Source organism: Peromyscus maniculatus, chromosome X, assembly GCF_049852395.1.
Source record: "Peromyscus maniculatus bairdii isolate BWxNUB_F1_BW_parent chromosome X, HU_Pman_BW_mat_3.1, whole genome shotgun sequence".
Taxonomy (NCBI): domain Eukaryota; kingdom Metazoa; phylum Chordata; class Mammalia; order Rodentia; family Cricetidae; genus Peromyscus; species Peromyscus maniculatus.
This window is the reverse complement of record NC_134875.1, coordinates 38,245,854-38,267,862: the sequence shown is the minus strand read 5'-3', so window position 1 is coordinate 38,267,862 and position 22,009 is coordinate 38,245,854. Positions and strand designations below refer to the sequence as shown.

Genomic DNA, 22,009 nt, shown 5'->3' with positions numbered 1-22,009 from the left:
ATAAATTTAAAAAAAAAAAGGTTCAAATTCATATACTGTCACGAAGGAACACTCAAGATATTTAGAGCCAACTCCAAATATTTGAACAACAAGGAGGAAAAGCCACTGTCTGACACTGTCCATGGCTGGTGCCACTGTAGGACTCAGGGGAGAGAGCTGGCTTGGCCTCAGCCCCCACCCACCCTGATCTGGACTGCTTAAAGAGGTGGCTTCCTGCCTCTCCCCAAATCATATTCCAAACACAGCCTGAATGATGGCTGTGTCCCTCCCTGGCTCCAAAGCCTTCTCTGGCTCCTCCTTTCTTGCATGCTTAGTTCCTTAACACTGGAGGGGAGGGGAGGTAAGAACTACTATCTCAAGGGGGAGTTAATTTGGCAACCTTTATTCCCCACACTTGGGACGAGAACAAAGGTGGATCAGAAATTCAATGTCATTGTTGACTACATATTGAGTTTCTGGCCCGTCTGGGCCGCATAAGACCCTGTCTCCAAAATATCAGAACTGTCGTCTCTTGAGACCAAAGGCAGAGAGGTTCACCTGGAGTTCCAGGCCAGCCTGGGCTAAAGTAAGATATTGTCTCAAAGGAAAAATCAAGCAAACAGCAAAATCATCTGTTGGTAAAAGGAAAGACTAAGAGGAGTCTAATGCTGAAATAAAAAGATAAACTATCTGCCCTTTTCAAAAGAGTAGAAGCAGCCGGGCGGTGGTGGCACACGCCTTTAATCCCAGCACTCGGGAGGCAGAGGCAGGCGAATCTTTGTGAGTTCAAGGCCAGCCTGGTCTACAGAGTGAGAGCCAGGAAAGGCGCAAAGCTACAGAGAGAAACCCTGTCTCAAAAAACCAAACAAAAACAAAAAATCAAAAGAGTAGAAGCTACGAGTTTACTAACATCAGCAAGTTTCCTAATGCATTTATCAGGGATGAAGCTGTGACGCTGGGTCAGGTTCACCAGGAGCTGCTTTTTCAGACCAACCCAGAGAAGTAAGGAAGGGAGAAGGCTGGGTTCTGGGAAATACCTCTTCTACCAGGCTCCCCCCAACCCCCACGCCCGTTCTCAAGTTTCTCCGCAGGAATCCCCTACAACACGCCGCCGGTGCTGCTGCGAAGAAGAAGGTCAAGGTTACAGAAAGGGCAGGGCAGAGGAGCAGCCTGAGTCACACGGAGAGGCCAGGCTGCCTCACCGAAGGCTTAGGGAGAAGGCGCACAGGGACAAAGTGCAAGAAGATTCTTGAAGAGATAAAGAGTGAAGGAAGAGAGAGTAGGGAGCGATCGGAAAAAGTGAAGGAAGAGAGGGTAGGGAACGATCGCCCCTGAAGCTCCAAGATCCGGCTCTTGAAGGCTGTGGGTGACTGGAAGCCCAGCTCAGCCCAGCCCACAGACGAAGAGGCGACTTAGGGCCTCTTCACCCCAGCTGCTGGGATGCTGAGAACCCGGTTCACCAGAGCACCACATACCAGTGCCCCGCCCCCTCCCCCCCCCCCCCCCCGGTTGTCTTCAGGTGCTGGAGGCCGGGCTACCGCTCACCTGGTCTTTTGGGGTTGGAGTCTGTCGAGTCCTGCCTGAGGTCGCTGCGCTTGCTCATGGCGCAGTGGTACCCAGCGTGCAGAAGCCTGGCTGGTCCAGGGGACGCTACTGGACCGTCCACCCCTCCACGCCCCCCACCGCCCACAAAGGCACCCTCCCCCCTGCTTGCTCCCTCCCACCGATCCTTCTCCTCCCCTTCTTCACTCCCTCCCTCGGAGCCCAGTTGCTCAAGACGCTTCCTTCCCCACCGCCAGCGCCAGTTCCTCTCCCGTTGGGGCCCTTGGAAGGCCAACGAACGCTAGCCATCGGAGCCACCCGGGCGGCAGCTGGAAGATCATGGCCCAGCCCCAAGGAGACGCGAACCCGCTGCCCAAGACCTCGGACGAGCCAGCCAAGTTGAACACGCCCAGAGCCGTGCGGATCCGCTCCTACAGAACAGACGTCTGCAGCCTTGGCAGGTACAAGGGCCAAGCCGTCGCGGACAGTGCTACCCTGTCCCGGGAGCCAATCTTCCACAGCACCCTGTCGGTGAGCGGAGCGAGTGGGACGCGCCGGCGAGGGGCGCTGCGGGAGCTACTGGGGCTGCAGGGGGCGGCTCCCGCCGGGTGTCTGTCGGAGGAGCGCTTGGAGCCGGCCTCGCCTGGGTCCCGACGCTCCAGCGGACAGGGCAGCAGCCGAGTGTGCCTGGAGCCGAAGGAGCACGCGTGGATTCTGGCAGCCGCGGAGGGCCGTTTTGAGGTGCTGCTGGAGTTGCTGGAGGCTGAGCCCGGCTTGCTGATGCAGGACGACCCGATCACGGGCTACAGCGTGCTGCACTGGCTAGCAAAGCACGGGCGCCACGAGGAGCTCATTTGGTTGCATGACTTTGCCCGGCGTCGGGGACTGCCACTTGATGTGAGCGCCCCAGGCAGCGGTGGCCTCACGCCGCTCCACCTGGCTGCTCTGCAGGGCCACGATATGGTCATCAAGGTGCTGGTGGGAGCTCTGGGGGCTGACCCCACGCGTCGCGATCACAGTGGCCACCGGCCTTGTCATTATCTGCGACCTGGTGCTTCTTGGAGCCTGAGGGAGCTGTCCGGAGCAGAAGAATGGGAGATGGCACGCGACAAAGAGCACGACAACGCCAACAACAACAGCACCACCAGCACTGGGTGGTCGCTGAGACACACTCCAAGTGCAACGCGCTCCAAGTCCATAGGGACACACTGCAAAGAGATGGCTCAGCCAGCCAAAGAGAAGAAGGCACCAGGCAATCAGAGAGGGCAGAGCAATGGCTTTCTGCGCCATCTGTTCCCCTTCATCCAGTACCGTTGAAGTGGACCAGAGAGCTCCTTCTTAGGTTGTTCCTGACCCCACTCAAGTAGATGCTCCTCCGACACAGCTTGGGCCTGTAATGGGCAGACCACGTCTGGGCCCCCAGCCCTGTCCCAGGTCTTCTGCCACTAGCTAACTGTCGGAAGAATCCATCTAGAAGGAGAGCCGAGAACCAGGCCGGCCTTGATGCCCAGTGCCAACGCTACAGGACTTAGACGTTTGGAGCAAGGATCGTGATCCTCCTTGGAAGAGAGCGGGAATGTTACACTTCTGGTAGCTGTTTCTAGGTAGATTGAGCTACTGAGTTCATTGAATAATATTAAAAAAATAATTTAAGACTGTAAACTACTGATGCAGAGCAAATAGCTAATACCTGCCTGCCTGGGTCTGCTGTCAGCAAATCTCCCTGTGCTGGTAGCATTAGCCTCTGGCAACCTGCTCCTGAGACTGGCCAGGCCTTACCAGGGCCTGGCCTAATGTATCATGGATGAGTTCTTAAGTACATTAAAGTGGAATTTTCTTTCTTTCCACACAACAAAGCTATCTTTGAGTGTCTTTTTTTTTCTTACTAACCACGGGGTAGGGGGGACCTACTTATATTTGCAGGAAAGAGGTTGCCAATCGAAACCTTCAAGCTAGTGATCCGTGGCAGGCTCTGAGCCTCCTTCTCCGAGCAAACGGCCAGACACTGTGCAGGAAAGGAGGGACGTTACCTTGACTCTGAGTAGAAACGCAATTCCCCGGCTTCCTCAGCCCTGGAGTCCAGGTCTGGCTTCAGGCACGTCTCGTCCTAGAAGAGTTGTCCTGGGGGGTGAAGAGGGGCGAGTCCTAAGGGTAAATTTGTATTTTCCATACTTCATGGTGAGTCAGCCATTGACTCAACTTGTGTCCTCCAACGAGACATAAGTAGAAGCCCTCCCTTTTCTACTGAAACAGGCCTTCCCTCCGCCCAGCTGACCTGGAACTTGCTATACAGACCTGGCTGGCCTCAAACATCCGTCCGTACTCCTGCCTCTGCCTGAAGAGCGCTGAAAGTGCAGATGTGTCTGTTGCCACACCTGGCTCTCGTCCACACTAATTCAAAAGTTAAGTCGAATATGAAAGTTGTGGTTTGGGGAAATTGCTCTCATTCGGAAGGAGCATGAATTAAACAGAAATACAAGAGTGTTGGTTAATTCTGCTGAAGGGGAGGGAGAAGCACTTGGTGACTAGAGAAACATGCTGCTTAGAAAACAATACTTTAAAAAAAATATTGGGTCCCTGGAGGTTTTTGTAGCATTTTGATGAACTGTTGGATTCCCGATCTTTGAACAGCAGGGAGAAGCAGGGTCATTACAGAACAGCCCAGAAACCCATTTCTGAGCCCATACATCCAGGCCTCCTCCTGTACCTCATGCTCCCGTTTGCCCCTCGTGTGCTGGGAGCTACCCTGTCTTCCTGTAGTAACCCGTTAGTTTCTTCTTACCCACGGGATGACCCAACCCCTTCCTGCTGCTGCTTTAGCCTGCCTGGTGTCTCTAGGAACTATACCTTAAACATACCAGTACGGTGTAACCTGGCATGTTCTTTTGCTTATACACAACCTTTTCTGGAATGGAGGGAGGAGAACAGTTCCCAAGTGCCACCAGTATGTGGCCTTAGCCCCCTCTTTCTCTGTGCCCATGTTTTAAGATATAAACTGGCTAACGGACAGCAGACTGTGGTCCCTGCTCCCCCACCTCCCCATCTCCAGGTGCCAAGGTGAGTCGGGCTTTGTGAGGGCTGGCACACAGAGCCTTCTTGCCACATGGCTCAGTCTTCATTCTCCTGACTTGTAAGGGAAGACTGGCATGTGCTGAGCATTCAGGGGGCCCCTGTCCCAGTGGTCTCGTAGAAAAAATAAGAAGCTAGGCATCTTAACTATTGGCAGATTTGAGGACCCGAGACAAGCATCACCCTGCTCTTTCCAAGGAAAAAAATGAAGGCAGCCGGAGGACTTCGGAGTGGCTTTCCATGGTTGGCCCTGCTGTTGGCTATTCTTTCCCACAGATTTTTCTCATCACTGCGATATGGCCTAGCCTACCTCCTCCATGTAAAATTGAGGTTTGGCTGCAAAGGACACAACCCTATGCTGAAAATGCTCTGTGCCTAGCATCAAGCCATTGGCATTTCTGGTATGCTCTTGGAGGCAACACTGGTATGCTCACACCAAGAGAAAGAGTAAATTCCCTGAGAAACAGAGTGAGGGAGATGACGTGAAATTAAATTCTAGTGCTGGACAAGGGGAGGCCAGAAAGATGGTTAAAAGCAAGGAGGGGACAGGTAAGGGAGGAGGTTGGGGGAGGGCTGCAGAGGATGCAAGCAGGAAGGACCTGAAATGACACCTAGGGACAAGAGCAGCAATGGCTTTCCAGGGAGGAAGTCTGGAAGGTACGGGAGGCTGGGGGGGATGAGTGGGAGCCGGCCAGCGAATGTAGGAAGTGCCAGGAACTGCCAGTCAGTTTGGCAGGACGGGAGCTGGGGAGTGGTCAATGATAAGGCTGGAGAAGCAGATGTGAGTCCAGATCACAAAGGGCCTCCTAGGCTGCGCTAAAAGAGGCACACTGATGAATTTAGCCAAAAGATACTTGGGAGTCCTGGAAGGTGTCTAAGCAGAGAAGGAAAATGATAGGCGTTGACGGAATCACGCTGGTGGTCACATGGAAGATGGATGGCTGTGCTGGGGTAGAAATGAGGGCTGTCGAGCAAAGCATCCCTAGAGCAATGCTTTAAGAAAAGTCACATTTCAGCTAGGGAAGACTCCTGTGAAGCAGTGCCTTCAATCAATCCTCCCTTCTACACCATCGGCTCTCAACCTCCCTGATGCTATGACCCTTTAATATAGTTCCTCATGTTGTGGCGCTCCCTCAACCATAAAATCAACTCGTTGCTGCTTCATCATTGGAATTTTGATACTGTTGTGAATCATAATGTAAATATCTGTTACGTGACCCCCATGGGGGTCGAGACCCATAGGTTGAGAACCACAGCTCTACACCCTCCAACTCCGTTGAGGCTTACCTAGAAGCCCGGCATACACAACTGGCAATGTGAAGTTCTTCGGATTGCAGCTGGCTGGAGGTTTGCCATTTCTGGGCCTCCCTGGTGGCCTCTGGAGGGAAATTCATACCCACTAGTGTAGTGGAAAGTGTCCAGCCTACCCTGAGTTCAAATTCCGACTCTCAGTTATCGATCTTTAGCAGAGTGCCCACCTCTCTGAGTTGCAGTTTCCTCCTCAGTAAACAGGAGCAATACACAGTCACTGGGTGAGCTGTTCCGATTCCAAAGCCTCTAACAACAATGTGTAGCCAACTAGAGACACAGAGGATGTAGAAAATGTCAGCTATGGCAAATAACTGAAAGGGGGTTAGCAGGGTTTATGGTGAAACTATATTATCTGCTAGGATAGTTCAGGAGGGATCTTGTGGATGAAATATATTCCCTCAGCTTTTAAATGGGTTCATCTTAGGGCTGGAGATACAGCTCATTTGGTAGAGTATGTGCCCGCGTGCATGAGGTTCTGAGTCCCATTCCCAGTACTGCATAAACCTAGCATGGTAGTACATGCCTGCGATCCTAGCACCACACAAGAGGGGTAGGATGATTAGAAGTTCAAGGTCATCCTTGACTGTTTAGTGAGTTCAAGGTCAGGCTAGGCTACATGAGACCCTGTGTTAAAAAAAGAAAGAACAGAAAAAGGGTTAACCCTGTGTTAAAAAAAAAGAAAGAACAGAAAAAGGGTTCATGTTATTAAAGGTCATTTTCCACATGTGCCAGAGGAATAGATTTTTCTCAAAAGGGACACTGGGACTTTGATTTATTTATTTTATTTGGCTCTGACGTACAACCCAGGGTCTCCTGCATGAAGCACATGCTCCATCATAGAGATATACCTTTAGTATTGTTATAGACTTCGGGGAGTTGCTCGTTTTGAAAAAATGGTCTTGTATAGCCAAGGCTAGCCTTGAACTTCTGATCCTCCTGCCTCCACCTCCAAGTGTTGGAGTTACAGATATGCACACCCCATCTGGTTTTTTTTTCTAATTTCTTCACACCTGGCTTTGTTTTGAGGCAGAGTCTCTCTCTCTCAGCACAGTCTGGCTTAGAACTCACTTTGTCAGCCAGCACTGGCCGCAGAGTCAAGGAAACCTTTGTCCTCAGCCTCCCGAGTCCTAGCATTGCAGATGGGAGCTGCCATGGCCAGATCTTAAAGGAGGCTAGGTAGATCACTCCGGTGGCAGAGTGCTTGCTTAGCATGCACAAGGACGAGGGTTCAACCCCCAGCACCAAGTAAGCTGGGTAGAGTGGCACGGGCCTGTAATCCCAGCACTTTTGAGATGGAGGGAGAAGGTGAAGCTCAGCGTCTCATCTTTGATTACCTATCAAGTTCAAGTCTTGTGATAGCAGCTTTTAGTAAATGTCCAACAAATATTAAATATGTCAGATATTGTTTCCAGAGAAGTCACAAACGGGAGTCCAAGCCAAACCTGAAATCTGCTGAAGAGAAAAAAGCTATACATGCCTTTCATTTCTTACCCCTATTTATCTATGGAAATGCCTCCCGCCCCCCTGCAGCTAACATACCATGTATTCTGCTTCCAGCCTCCCTGTCTTTCCTCCTCTCATTAATTTTAACAGAGAGGTATGTCCGTTTTCTGTCAAGATTTAACTTATGGAGTCAGGCACAGCAGCACCAACCTATACTTCCAGCAGCAACTGGGGAACCAAGATACTAGGATTTTTTGAGCCCACGAGTTTATAGTCAGCCTGAGCGGCATAGCGAGAATCTTCTCTCTCAATTGAAAAATAAAAGGGGGGTAAATTGGGGGGCAGGTATAACTAAGTTGGTAGAATGCTTGCCTAGCATGCAAAGAGCCCTGGGGTTCCATCCCCATCCTACATAAACATGCCAGTGATCCCAGCACTCGGGAGGTGGAGGCAGGAGAATCAGACCAGCCTGGACTACAAGAGACCCTGACTCTCACTCTCTCTCTCTCTCTCTCTCTCTCTCTCTCTCTCTCTCTCTCTCTCTCTCTCTCTCACACACACACACACACACACACACACACACACACACACACACACACAAAAGGCTAGGCTACAAATAGTGGCCCATGCCTGTAATCTCCACACCCAGGCAACAGAGGTGGGAGGCTAGCTACAAATTCAAGGTCAGCCTGGTCTATATATGGAGTTCCAGGACAGCCAAGGCTGTATAGAGAGACCTTGTCTCAGAAAATCAAAAAATCAATCAAAAACAACAACAAAATAAAACAAAACAAAAAAACCACCAGGAATGTCTTGCTCACAATTCCAGAAGCTAGAAAGTCCAAGACCAAGGCACGTGCAGCCTGCTTCGGTGTCTGTTGAGGGCCCATCCCTCATTTTCAGTGCCTTCTGTGTGCCTTCACATGTGGAGACAGAGGGGCCAGGCTTTGGTCTGAAGACTGTTTTACAAGATATGAGTTCTATTCGTGGGCACCGACCTCTCCGCCAAATCCAAGCCCTTTCTTAGTTTACTTCTTCAGCAGTATCCTCATCCTTGGACTTTTCTCTGGCCATCTACAATGTTCTGTGGCTTTCTTTGTCAGGGTTTACTAGGATAAAGCCCAGAAGAGTGCCACCATCCTCCATTCTCTCCCAAAGTCCTTCCGTTCCTTCCCTACTTGGGCCCCAACCTGTCACTCTGTTTCTGCCACAGAGTTCTTGCTTTCTCCTTCAAGAGCCACGCTCTAGGAGGAGGGGGAAGGGGGAGTGCTGTCTTTGAGAGGGGGTGTCTTTGTGTAGCCCTGGATGGCCTGGAACTCATCTAGACCAGGCTGGCCTCGAACCCACAGATCCTCCTGCCTCTGCTTCCCAAGCTCTGGGTGCTCCTCTGAACTTCTAGATTCCTACTTTGTAGCTAGAGTTTTCCTGGCTTGCCCACAGTCAGGACAAATCTCTGTCACCCGCCAGTCCCACAGCCCCTCAGACCCAACCAAGTAAACACAGAGACTTATATTGTTTACAAACTGTATGGCCGTGGCAGGCTTCTTGCTAACTGTTCTTATAGCTTAAATTAATCCATTTCCATACATCTATACCTTGCCACGTGGCTCGTGGCTTACTGGCGTCTTCACATGCTGCTGGTCATGGTGGCGGCTGACAGTGTCTCCTTCTGCCTTCCTGTTCTTTCTTTCTCCTCTCTGTTAGTCCTGCCTATACTTCCTGCCTAGCCACTGGCCAATCAGTGTTTTATTTATTGACCAATCAGAGCAATTTGACATACAGACCATCCCACAGCATACTTCATCAGAAGCACTGGCCTCTCTTCTGCACCCTCCTCACCAGCCATTCCAATCCTCCTTCCAATGTCCTTCCATGTTCCCTCTTCCAGCGTTTATGGTTTCCAAGAGAGGCAAAAATAGAGGATAAGGAAGGATGGGGGGTAGACAGAAGGACACATGGGGCGCAAAAGTAGGAAAAGCAATTAGAGGTAGCTTACCAGGGGCATTTAGGGGTATCAGCAGGGATGAGAAGCTGCTAAATACACTGTTCAAGAATGGTATAATGACACCCTCTTGTTTGCTAATTTAAGAAATACTGCTCAGCATATTAAGACTACACACTTTCTGCTCATTCACAAGATCCTGGGCAAGAACATCAATGCTGCTGCCTCCAGGGCTGCTGCCTCCTTTCCTCTTCTTTCCTCTTCTTCTTTTAGATACTGTCTTCTACATTCCAGGCTGGCTGACCTCAAACTCACTTTGTGCTTGACCTTGAACTCCTGATCCTCTTACCCTCACCTCTCTACGATTATAGGCATGCATCACCACTCCCGGTTTTATGAAGTGCTGGGGGTCAGGATGGAGACACAGGCCTCCTGCATGTCACGCAAACACTCACCCCAGTTACCCAAGGACTATCTCCTCTGCTTTGACTGCACTCAACTGCCCCAAAGACAGAGACCAAGCTGGTTGTATTAATCATGCAATCACTAGATTCTGGGATGGAATTCATGGAAGTACTCAAAAAATGTTATCCACTGGGGGCTGGAGAGATGGCTTAGCAGTTAAGGGCTTTGTACTGATTTCGCAGAAGACCTGAGTCCAGTTCCCAGCACCCACACTGAATCGTTCACAATCATATATGATTCCAGTTCCAGGGTATTACTAATACCCTCTCCTGGCCTCTGAGGGCATCTGCACTTCTGTGCATATACCCACATAATTTAAAAATTAAAACAAAATCTAAAAAGAAAAGTAGTTACTGATTGCTACACAAAGAAACCCTGTCTCAAAAAAAAATCAATACATTTGTGTGGGTGTGGGTGTATAATATATATCACATTTATTTGTTTAGTGTTGGTGCATGTGTACATGCCATGCTATGCACAACATTTCGAAGTTGGTCTTTTCCTTCCATTGAATCCTGGGGAACTGAACTCAGGCTATCCGGCTTGGGAGCAAGCACCTTTACTGACTGAGCCATCTCACCAGCTGCCAAATTTAAACCTTTGGAGAACAACAGAAAACTATTAAGAAAACGAAGAGGTCAGGCATGGTAACAACATTCCTGTATTCTCAGCTGAGGCAGGAGGATCAATATGGGTTTGAGGCCAGCCTGATTAGAAGGAAAAAAGTGAGTTCTGGAAAGGAAGTTGAGTCAATAAACTGCTTTCTCCACAAGCAAAGAGGACCTGAGTCTGGATCCGCAGCATCCCTGTAAAAAGTCAGCATTAGTATTGCAATCTGTAGTCCCTTGCTGGGGAAGCAGAGATGGGAGAGTCTCTGGAGCCTGCTGGCCTGCCATTCTAGCTGAATCAGTGAGCTCTGAGTTCACTAAACAACCGGGTCTACAAACAAACAAACAAACGTGGAGAGCAACTGAGGAAGACACCTGACACCATTGATCTCTGGCTCCATACACTTGTACACACACACACACACACACACACACACACACACACACACAGTCTCTTGGGGGGGACCCATAGAAGGGGAGAAGGTATTTGTAAACATGTATCTCATAAGTTATCTGGTCTAAGCCTAGGGGTGACAGCCTGTAGACCCAGGGGACTAAGACAAGGTAATCTCAAATTCCAGCCTACCCTGGGCTACATAGTTAGAGACCCTACCTCAAATTAAAAGGTGGTATAGATCTGTGGTGATATTTTATTTGTATGTTAATAAGTAAAAATTGCCTGGAGATCAGAGGAAACAGCAAGCTATTAACACAAAAGTCAGGCAGTGGTAGCACATGCCCTTAATCCGATCACTTGGCAGTCAGGGTCTCTGTGTGTTGAAGGTCACACTAGGGAACAGAGCCAAGCGTGGTGACACAGGCCTTTAATCCCAGTACCAACCATAGAGACCCTGGAGGTCTGTACAGACAGACAGTAACAAGGAAATGAGGTAGCTGGGCTAAGAGCCAATGAGAAAGCAGAACAGCAAGGCAATGAAAGCCTGTGTAGACAGGAAATCGTGGCATTTTGGAAGCTGGAAAGGTAAGGCGGTTGGTGGCTCTCACTATTTCCCTGATCTCTAAGGCTTTCACCCCTGTATTTGGCTCCGTGTTCTTTATTTAATAAGACCACTTAGAAATTCATCTACATAGATCTGATATTGATCACACATAACTCCTATAAGTTAACAACAAAAATACAAATAGCCTGATGTTGGAATAAACAAAGGACTTTACTACACATTTCTTTGTGGGTTTTTTGTTGTTGTTTGTTTGTTTGTTTGTTTTGAGACAGGGTTTCTCTGTGTAGCCCTGGCTGTCCTGGAACTCACTCTGTAGACCAGACTGGCCTCAAACTCAGAGATCTGCCTACCTCTGCCCCCTAAGTGCTGGGATTAAAGGCGTGCCCCACCACCACCCGGCCTTTACTACACATTTCTACAAGGAAGAGAAGCATATGACTGAGAAGCATACAAAAAGGTGCTCATTGTCACTAGGCCATGGGGAAATGGAAATCAAAATGACAACGAGAGCGCTGGGAAAACAGCCCAGCTTTAGAGTGCTTGTCTAGCATGCATAAAGGCCTGGGTTCCATGCCAGCCCTGCAGAAACTGGGCATTGTAATGCTTGCCTGAAATCCCAGTACTCAAGGGTGGACACTACAGACTTAGTAAATGTTTAGTTCTGGAAAGATGGCTCAGTGGTTAAGACCATGTACAGCTTTTGCTGAGGAGCCAAGTTCAGTTCTCAGCTTCCATACTGAGCAGTTCACAAACACCTGTAACTCCAGCTCCAGGGGATTGGCTTCTCTGGGCACCTGCACTCATGTGCACATACCTACACACACACACACACACACACACACACACACACACACACACACACACATCTCACAATTTAAAATAACATCAATCTTTTAAAAATAAAAACAGAGACACTGGAGAGACAGCTCAGTGGTTTACAGCACCTTCTTCTCTTCCAGAGGACTGAAGTTCAGTTCTCAAGACTCACGTCAGATGACCACAACACAGCAGCCTGTAATTCCAGCTCCAAGCGATCCTAGGCCTCTGACCTCCAGCACGTCTGCACTGGCCTGCTCATACTCACACAGACACACGCACTTATTCACCTTATTTGATTAAGAATCAAATAAATTGGGGCAGGCAGAGAGATGGCTCAGCAGTTAAGAGTACTGATTGCGGGGTTGGGGATTTAGCTCAGTGGTAGAGCACTTGCCCAGCAAGCGCAAGGCTCTGAAAAAAAAAAAAAAAAAAGACAAAATAACAAAGAGTACTGATTACTCTTCCAGAGGAACCACGTTCAATTCCCAGCACCATGTGACTGCTAACAACCATATGTAACTCCAGTTCCAGGGCCTCTTCTGGCCTCTGTAGGCACAGCATGCATTTGGTGTACAGACATACATGCGGGCAAAACACCTATATTCCTAAAATAAAATAAAATCTTTTAAAATTAAACAAATCTTTAAAAAGTTAAATAAATAAAAATAAAGACAGGACAATGGGGTTTGAAGGCAGAGAACAAACATAGATCAACTGAATTTATTAAGAAAAGGAGCGCCGGGCGGTGGTGGCGCACGCCTTTAATCCCAGCACTCGGGAGGCAGAGCCAGGTGGATCTCTGTGAGTTCGAGGCCAGCCTGGGCTACCAAGTGAGTTCCAGGAAAGGCGCAAAGCTACACAGAGAAACCCTGTCTCGAAAAACCAAAAAAAAAAAAAAAAAAAAAAAAAAAAAAAAAAAAAAAAAGAAAAGGAGCAACCCAAAGGTGCCCTTGTACTCATAGCTCAGAACTGTACATACTCATCATGGATAACGATCTTGAGCAATCTCTCCCATAGTTGATGCTTTGCTCAAGGACAAGGAGAGGCTTCTTTGAGGGAGATTTCTCCCCCCAGCACTCTGTATTCCTTGCAGCTCTCCTGGCCTAGTTGGTTCCAGGCAGTGTGCAGAAGAAGAGAGGAGAGGGGCCTTCAGAAAGGACCGGGGGAGGAAGCCGATGCACAGCGGAGGAACGTTAGGTCTGGAAGAATGATGTCCCTTGACATAAAGGCAAGGACTCCTCCAGGCCTCAGGAGGCCTGAAGATTCCCTGTTGCTCAGCTCAGTATGCTAAAGATGTTCAAAATGGTGCCTGGGGCATGACAAATGGATTAGTGTGTTCAGTATCATCTGCCAAAAGACAAGCAATTTGTCATGCATCTTAAAGAGCTAGTAGCCTGTGCCTGGGGATGTGGCTCGGTGGTAGTGGTCTTGACTAGCATTCATGAGGCTCTAGGTTCAACCACCACACCCAAAAAAGAGGGTTCTTTTAAAAAAAATCTGGAGTGACTCACAGATTTTCATGTCATCGTTGCTCAAGGGCCATGTTAATCTCTGTCTTGTTCAGATTTTAGTATATGTACTGTAGAATAAGTGAATGCACAAAAATAACTTAAAAAATAAGAACTTTGATTCGTAACAGGACCCTTCACAGTAATCCAGAAACCATACATTAATGGTCCCTGGTCAATGAGAAGTCTTGGGTTTAGAATCTTCCTTAAAGATATGAAATTCCTTTGGTATGTGGATTTGCCTGGGCTCTAGGGCCAAGATGGTCAATAAACACCTACTTAAATGGTATTGTGGGTTCTTCCATGATGACCTCATTCTATGTAAGAAAGAGTTTCTGAGGTGACCCGAGGGACTGATTTAATCAATGGGATTGCTATAAGAGCAGAGTGGAAGTGTCTGTGACGAAAGAATTTTCATCTGTAGACGGCAGCCCTAGCCAAGGGCAGCCTATGCCTGGGAGGCTCTGTCTGCCTTTCTTGAAGGCCAGTTCCACAGACTTACCATACATACCTTGGGAGGGCCAGGAACTGCTGAAGCCAGTACCTAGTAGTAAATCTCTTCCCATTCATCACCTATGAGTTCTGCTTCTCTGGTTGAACTCTGACTTATTAAATACAAGAAAGAAGGGCTGGAGAGCTAGCCAGTTCAGAGGTTAAGAGCACTCACTGCTCTCGCAGAGGACCTGAGTTCAATTCCCAGCACCTACGTAGCCACTCACAACCATCTGTCAACTCGGGTTCCAGGAGATCCAATGTCCTCTTCTGACCTCAGAGCACCAGGTACGCACATACATAGTGCACATATATACATGCAGACAAAAATTCATACATATAAAATGAGTATTTAAAAGAAAAATGTGAACTATGCTAGGACCTGTAATCTTAGGCAGAGGCTGAGGCAGGAGGATGGTAAAACCCAGTCCAGATGGGCCATGCATCAAGACCACATCTGAACCACACATAAACATGATGCACTCCAACACTGCAGGTCAGTGATCAAATTTAAATTTGTTCAGGTCACAAGGCTCTGGTTTTGATTTCCAGTAAAATACACACACACACACACACACACACACACACACACACACACACACACACACACACTGTGATGATATTGTGTCCCCCAAAATATTGTGCATCCTCATAAACTTATCTGGGTTCAGAAAACAGAACAGCCACTAGACAGACATAGAGGCCAGAAAATGGTGGCACACACACCTTTAAGCCTATTACTTGTGAGGCAGAGATCTATCTGGATCTCTGTGAGTTCAAGGCCACACTGGAAACCGCCAGGCATGGTGACTCACACCTTTAATCCCAGGAATTGATGGCAGGAAGCAGAAAGGTATATAACTCGTGAGGACCAGGAACTAGAGCCTGTTAAGGTTATAGGCTTTTAGCAACAGTTCAGCTGAGATTCATTCTGGATGAGATCACAGAGGCTTCCAGTCTGAGGAAACAGGATCAGCTGAGGAATTGGCAAGGTGAAGTTGGATGTGGCTGGTTCTGTTTCTCTAATCTTTCAGAATTCACACCAATACCTGGCCCCTGAGTTTTTATTTAATAAGACCGTTTAGAAATTCGTGTTACAACACACACACACACACACACACACACACACACACACACACACACACACTTTCTTTGAATAGAACATACCTGACAGCAGGTCATGGCTTCTACAACCATTTTCCAATAAAAAGAACCGAAATGGATTATAACACAATGAATGCATGAAATAAATATCAAAAAGTTCCAACTGGTATGAAGAAATTACTATTTTGTTGTTTTGGTTCTTGGAGGCAGGATCTCCTGAAGTTCAGTCTGAGGCTAGCCTTGGACTTCTGATCCTCCTGCCTCCTCCCAAATAATAGAAGAAATTAATGAATACTTAAATAAGTGGGGAAGAAGAGACAAACTTTGTATGCATGAAAACCCCAAATAATATGTGCAGGCAGATACTTCTTCAAGACTGTAGCTCCCTATTCCTTTTCTGCGCTGCCCCCCCCCCCGCCTTATGTGTGTCTGTCTGTCTGTGTATCTGTCTTTCTGTCTCTCTCTCTCTCTCTTGCTGATTGGCTTCAGACTCTCCATCCACCTGCCTCAGCCTTTCTAGTGCTAGGGTAACAGGCATTCACCATCACACTCTGCCCTACTCCTTAAATGAAGGCAGCACCTAACAGGTTATTTTTTTCAGAGTACAAGCAGAAAGGAGAAGGAACTCTACACTGGAGAAACCCGACACCCCACTCAGCCAGGTGATCTGGGTCAACATCGACAGTGATACATCATGTTCATGGTATGTTCCCTAGACAGGATACAAGAAATATGGCACTTTCCCTCTGTGATCTTTCTTACCTAAGTTCACAAGCTCAGTCTAATTGTGAGAAAAATAGCAAAGGAATCCAAATAGAGGAGCATCCTACAGATGCTTGACCAGTAATTTTCCAGGTCAGCAAAGACAAGGCAAACAGGAGACTCTCACAACTAAGAGGGCTCTGATGCTATGTGATGGCTGAATAAATCATGACCTCATGTATGGGATCCTGAAATGCCAAAGTGAAAAACTTTTTAATGCAAAATGGGTGTCTAGAAGGTCACATCTGCTATTCTAGTATTTAAAAGGATGAGGCAGGAGGACCACCACAAGTTTGAGGCCAGCCTGGACTACATGGTGAGTTCTAGTCCAGCCTGAAGTACACTGTAAAACCTCATTAAAAAACAAACAAACAAAAAACTACCAGGAGGTGGTGGTGCATGCCTTTAATCCCAGCACTCAGGAGGCAGAGGCAGGTGGATCTCTATGAGTTCAAGGCCAGCCTGGTCTACAAGGAGTTTCAGGACAGCAGGGTTACACAAAAAAATCCTGCCTAAAGATAGATAGATAGATAGATAGATAGATAGATAGATAGATAGATAGATAGATAAATGTATGCCAGGGAAATGGAACAAACCATAACTTTCTCTGTGGAATCTTCTCAATTTTAAAAATAAATCTGTTATAAAAATAGGGACTGAAAGATGTCTTCGTGGTTTAGATTACTTGGTGCTCTTCTTGAGGACCTGAGTTCAGGTCTTAGCACTTACTATTGGTAGCTCACAACTGTTTGTAAATGCAGCTCCAGGAGATCCAATGATTCTGGCCTCTGAGAGTGCCTGCACTCATGTGCATATACCCAAATTCATGTGCATATGCATACATGTGCATGCACATACACACTCACACACACACACACACCTACACATAATTAAAAATAATAAAAATAAAAATCATCCTTTAAAATAGCATCTATTTAAAAACTCAATCAGAAAAAAAGTTATACAAACAAGTTTCAGTATTAAAGCTACAGAATGAGGAGCAATTCTGCTGATCTTATTTTTGCTTTAATTAAGATGCAACTCTTGGTGGTTTAAATGAGCAGCAGCTGGTTGAACTTCTGTTGGTCACAACTGCCTTGACTTAGCCAATGCTACAAAAAGCAAAAGAGGGGGGCGGGTGGAAGAAAGGAGAGGAAAGGAAAAGGAAAAAGCAGATACCACCTGAAGAAATTGTTACGCTTCTTGTCTGCCTGGCCTCCTTTTATCCTAGCAGTTGTTAGTAACTTACCATTTTGCTTGGTGCATAGTAACCTCATGTGCTACCACCTAGGAGAGATGGCCAAGCACCTAGAAAAACATGCACATTATCTGCACTATTGCCTCAAATCAGCAGAACAAATTTATGAGGCAGACCCTCATAATTTCACTCTTCTACAGTCGAGGACACTCAGACTCAAGAGTGAGAGGACCAAGTTTTAACCAGCTAGTCCGGCTCCTAGGCTTTCCTCCCCAGTACCTCAAAGCTGCCTCCAACATCTGACTCGTGCCCTCCCATCCCCCAGGACCCACGATCCACTGACTCCTGTGTCTTCCTACTTCTCCTCCTCAAGCCATTATGCAAGTGCGTTCTACGTTAAACTAACCCCCTCCCCCAAGTCCACAGCCTGTCTCAGTTTGGGTGTGTACATACTCAACTGTGTGTCAGAGATCATCTCTTGGATGTCTTACAACCATATCGAACTTGGTATACAAAAACTGATCTGCCAGCCTGCCCTCCAAATGTTCTAATTGTCTACCTCTTAGTAAACACACAAACCTCTATCCTGTTGTGCAAGACAGATACCTGAGCTTTGTCACGGGCCCCTGCCTTCTCCTCATCCCCTGCAGTCAGTCACAAGTCTTGTTGATCCAACTAAATCTCTCCGGTCTGTCCATCTCATCCATCTCCACTACCTCTGGCCCAGTTCCGTCACCAGTATGCCTCCTCATCTGAACCACAGCCTCTGGTGAGTCACTACTCCACGCCTACCCGCCCCAGCCCCGGCTATCCGTTCTCAGCGGACCACACACTAACCCCCCCGCTGCTTCCTTTCTCTCTCCTACACTATTTCAAATCTTTATTTTGAATCAATCCTGGTAACAGATACCTGCAATCACAGCACTCGGGAGGTAGAGGCAGGAAGATTGTCCTAAGTCTCAGGACACACACACACACACACACACACACACACACACACACACACACACAGACTCACACGCACGCACGCACACACATTCCAGGGCTAAATATACATATGAACTCACAGAGACTGTGACCAAGAACACAAGACCTGCACAGGTTTAAACAAAATCCCAGCACTGAGAAGGGGAAGTGGACACAAGGTCCCACCCCTAAGCAAGACGCTATTTGCAGTAGATACCTGCTGGGAAAGGGAACACCAGTTTTCTCCAATGCCGTGTCACGGGGTGTAACATCCACACCCCAGGACAGGCCCCTACATTCAGGCCCAGGAGTAGTTGACCAACAGAGAACAAACTCGTGGGTTTTTGTGAGCTTTTTGTTTTGTCCTGTTTTTGTTTGATTGCTCTGTTTTTTGATTGTTTTGCTTTTTCACTGTTTGTTTTTGAATGAAAGACAAAGAAAGAACATGAAGTTGGGAAGGTAGGATCTAGAAGGAGTTGGGGGAGGGGGAAAGAATAAGCTCAAAAGATATTGTAAGAAATAAATAAATGCATAAAGTAGAATAGTGTTAAAGAAAGGAAGGAAGGAAGCCGGGCGGTGGTGGCGCACGCCTTTAATCCCAGCACTCAGGAGGCAGAGGCAGGCGGATCTCTATGAGTTCGAGGCCAGCCTGGTCTACAAAGTGAGTTCCAGGAAAGACACAAAACTACACAAAGAAACCCTGTCTCAAAAAAACAAAAAAGAACAAAAAGAAGGAAGGAAGGAAGGAAGGAAGGAAGGAAGGAAGGAAGGAAGGAAGGAAGGAAGGAAGGAAGGAAGGAAGCTGGGTAGTGGTGGCATATGCCTTTAATTCTAGCACTTGGGAGGCAGAGGCAGGCGGATCTCTATGAGTTCCAGGACAGCCAAGACTGTTACACAGAGAAACCCTGTCTCAAAAAAAAAAAAAAAAAAAAAAAAAAAAAAAAAAGAGCAAGGAAGGAAGGAAGGAAAGACAAGCCTGCATCCTGAGTTTCATCCCTAGGACCCACCTGGTGGACAAAGAGAAGCAACATCTGCGAATTCTCCCCAGACATTCATGAGCATGCAGCATATGCTCTCCACCCCAGCCCCCCCCCAGAGGAAATAAATGTAAAAATACTTAAATGATTAAAATTATTATTATTATTATTATTAGTGTGTGTGTGTATATGTGTGTGTGTGCGTGCGTGTGTGTGTGTGTGTGTGTGTGTGTGTGTGTGTGTGCGCGTGCGCTATGGCTTGAGTGTGGAGGTCAGAGGACAACTCTGTAGAACCAGTCCTCTCCTTGCCTCTTTCCATGGATTCCAGGGCTGGACCTCAGGTCATCAGGCTTGCACAGTACTTTACCTGCTAAGCCATCTTATTGCCTCCCCCAAGCCCCCAAATTTTAAGACGTACACGGTAATTGTGCATATTTATGGGGTACATTATGATCTATTTTTGAGACAGAATCTCACTTTGTATCCCAGGCTAGCCCCAAACTCTTGCTCCTCCTGCTCCAGTCTCCTGAGTGTTGGGATGGCAGATATACCCCCCTCCCCTGGACGTTCCAAGTGTCCTACTGTGATACAGGCATACAATGGGTAATGATGAAATTGGGCCAGTTAGAGTATCTGCCACTTCAACATCTATCTAACCTCTCACCGCTCAAGAATTTCTGAAACCCAAGCTCGAAAGGCCATTGCATGACTTCGAACCCTTTAATATGGTACTTGGCTGTAGATAGAACCCAAGCTCCGCCCAGGCCTGGAGGCTCCCATGACCTAGCTCCTGGATATTTCCCCAGACTCTCCCCCATCTTCATTACTTCCTCAGGCATCGCCCCCAGTACATCCCCTTTCTGCAGTCCTGGTCCAATGAGTGACTTTCAGTTCCCTAAAGTCTCCCGGCGTTCTCTGGACTGCCCTTCTCACGGTCTGTTTCCTCTGCTTGGCCACATCATGAAGACTCCACACTTCGCTCCACAGCCTTGCCCCCACATCTAACGCCTCTTCAGCCTTCCGGGTTCTGTGTGCTTCTTCTCAGGCCCTTCCATGTTCAAGACAGATTCCCAAGCACCCAGTGCCTTCCTCAGAACAGGAGGGCGGGTAAGCTGCGTTCTTTGACCTCCTCTGCCCCCATGCAGACAAGGAGCCCAGGCCAGCCTAAGATGAGCTTCAGCTTGGTCATCTGTGGTGGGGCTTTTGGAAAGAGAGAAGAGGAGCTGGAGGTGCCTGATCTTGAATCCAGATGCCAGGGCTTTTTGATCCAATGACACAGCTGTTTTGTGGTGGGTTATCTGTCTTCCTTTCTCAGGTCCCGCCCCTTTGGAAAACCCTAAGAAGGATCACTTTTCTTTTTCCCTTCCCTCCTGCTGTTCCCCTCCCCCTTCAGTCTGTAACCCAGTCTGGTCCCAAACAAGGATTCTCCTGCTTCAGCCTTCAGGGTGCTGAGATGACAGCCCCCATACCTGGCTGGGATCCCTGTTTCTAAGAAGCACAATATTTTTTTCTGATTTTTTTCTTTATTAAGAAATTTTTTATTCATTTTACATACCAACCACGAATTCCCCTCTCATCCCTCCTCCCGCTCCCCGGCCCACCCCCCCACCCCCGCCTCCCTTCCCCAACTCACCCCCATCTCCTCCTCCAAAGAAAAGGTAAGGCCTCCTATGGGGAGCCAGCAAAGCCTGGTATATTCAGATGAGGCAGGACCAAGACCCTCCCACTGCATCAAGGGTGAGCAAGGCGTCCAACCATAGGTAATGGGCTCCAGAAAGCCAGCTCATGAGCCAGGGATCGATCCTGATTCCACTGCCAGGGGTGGGGCGCCCTCATACAGATCAAGCTACACAACTATTTCGCCCATGCAGAAGGCCTCTTCCAGTCCCGTGGAGGCTCCCCAGGGGCTGGTCTAAATTTCATGAGTTCCTGCTAATTTGGTTTGGTTGTCTCAGTAGGTTTCCCCATCATGATCTCAACGCCCCCCTTGCTCATAGAATCCCTCCCTCTCTCCCTTCGACTGGACTCCCGGAGCTTGGCCTGGTGCTTGGCTGTGGGTCTCTGCATCAAGAAGCACAATATTAAATGCACATTCAGAGTCACAAATGTGGCTTCCAGGTTCATGTTTCTTAGAGCTTGGGCAACAAACGTTGCAGCTTGTTCGTGGCAGGCTCGGCATAGCTGGACTCAGTCTCAAATTTCTTTTCTTTCCCCTTTCCTTTCTCTCTCTCCCTCCCAGATACCCCAGGTTAGCATCAAATTCATGACGTAGGAATCGCCTTGGATTTCTGGTCCTCCTGCCTCCCTTTCCAGAGTGCTCGGATTACACGTATGTACCACCAAGACCCAGTTTATGTGGTGTTGGGGATTGAACTCAGGGCTTTGAGCCTGGTAGGTAAAAAATCTATGAGCCAAGCTCTATCCCCAGCTGATTTTAGTGTGTGGTGCATACCTATAATTCCAGCGCTCAGGAAACAGAGGCTGGAGGATCAGAAGTTTAAGGTCATCCTTGACTACATACTGAGTTCAAGGCCAGCCTGGGTTATACAAGACCCTGTTTCAAAGTTTCTCCCTGCCAAAAAAAGAATTTCCTGATAGATCATCAAGTTAAACACAGAGCTTTGTGTGCTCTGTGGTTCCCAGGCCCATAAAGTAGTTCCAAGTTGTGTTAGGGTTTCTATTGCTGAGGAAACACCATGACTAAAAAGCAAGTTGGGGAGGAAAGGGTTTATTTGGCTTACACTTCCACATTGCTGTTCATCACTGAAGGAAGCCAGGACAGGAACTTAAACAGGACAGGGACCTGGAGGCAGGAGCTGATGCAGAGGCCACGAAGGGGAGCTTCTTACTGGCTTGCTCCCC

At 48.0% G+C, this 22,009-nt stretch overlaps 2 protein-coding genes and 1 non-coding gene across 4 annotated transcripts in view; 1 reads left to right on the top strand and 2 right to left on the bottom strand.

Annotated features, from left to right (window-relative positions):
• The window catches only part of Septin6 (septin 6), a 139,874-nt gene extending 138,258 nt beyond the window's left edge, over positions 1-1,616 (bottom strand). Inside the window, exon 1 of one of the 2 annotated variants that reach the window (XM_076562973.1) lies at positions 1,525-1,616. The gene's annotated coding sequence lies outside the window, so the exon portion shown is untranslated. The remainder of the gene's footprint in view (positions 1-1,524) is intronic. The other variant, XM_015987097.3, reaches the window with a different exon arrangement.
• A 136-nt stretch (positions 1,617-1,752) lies between these two features.
• Positions 1,753-3,342, top strand: Sowahd (sosondowah ankyrin repeat domain family member D). The gene has a single exon (XM_006993618.4). The coding sequence runs from the start codon at positions 1,861-1,863 to the stop codon at positions 2,836-2,838; it is 978 nt and encodes a 325-aa protein (XP_006993680.1). The 5' UTR covers positions 1,753-1,860; the 3' UTR covers positions 2,839-3,342.
• A 10,289-nt stretch (positions 3,343-13,631) lies between these two features.
• LOC121825905 (U6 spliceosomal RNA) lies at positions 13,632-13,738 on the bottom strand. The gene has a single exon (XR_006068275.1). It is a non-coding gene; the product is annotated as a U6 spliceosomal RNA (small nuclear RNA).
• Positions 13,739-22,009: the final 8,271 nt, after the last annotated feature.

Excerpts from the sequence above, each read along its gene's own strand:
- Sowahd (XM_006993618.4), top strand. The coding sequence starts at position 1,861 with ATGGCCCAGCCCCAAGGAGACGCGAACCCGCTGCCCAAGACCTCGGAC.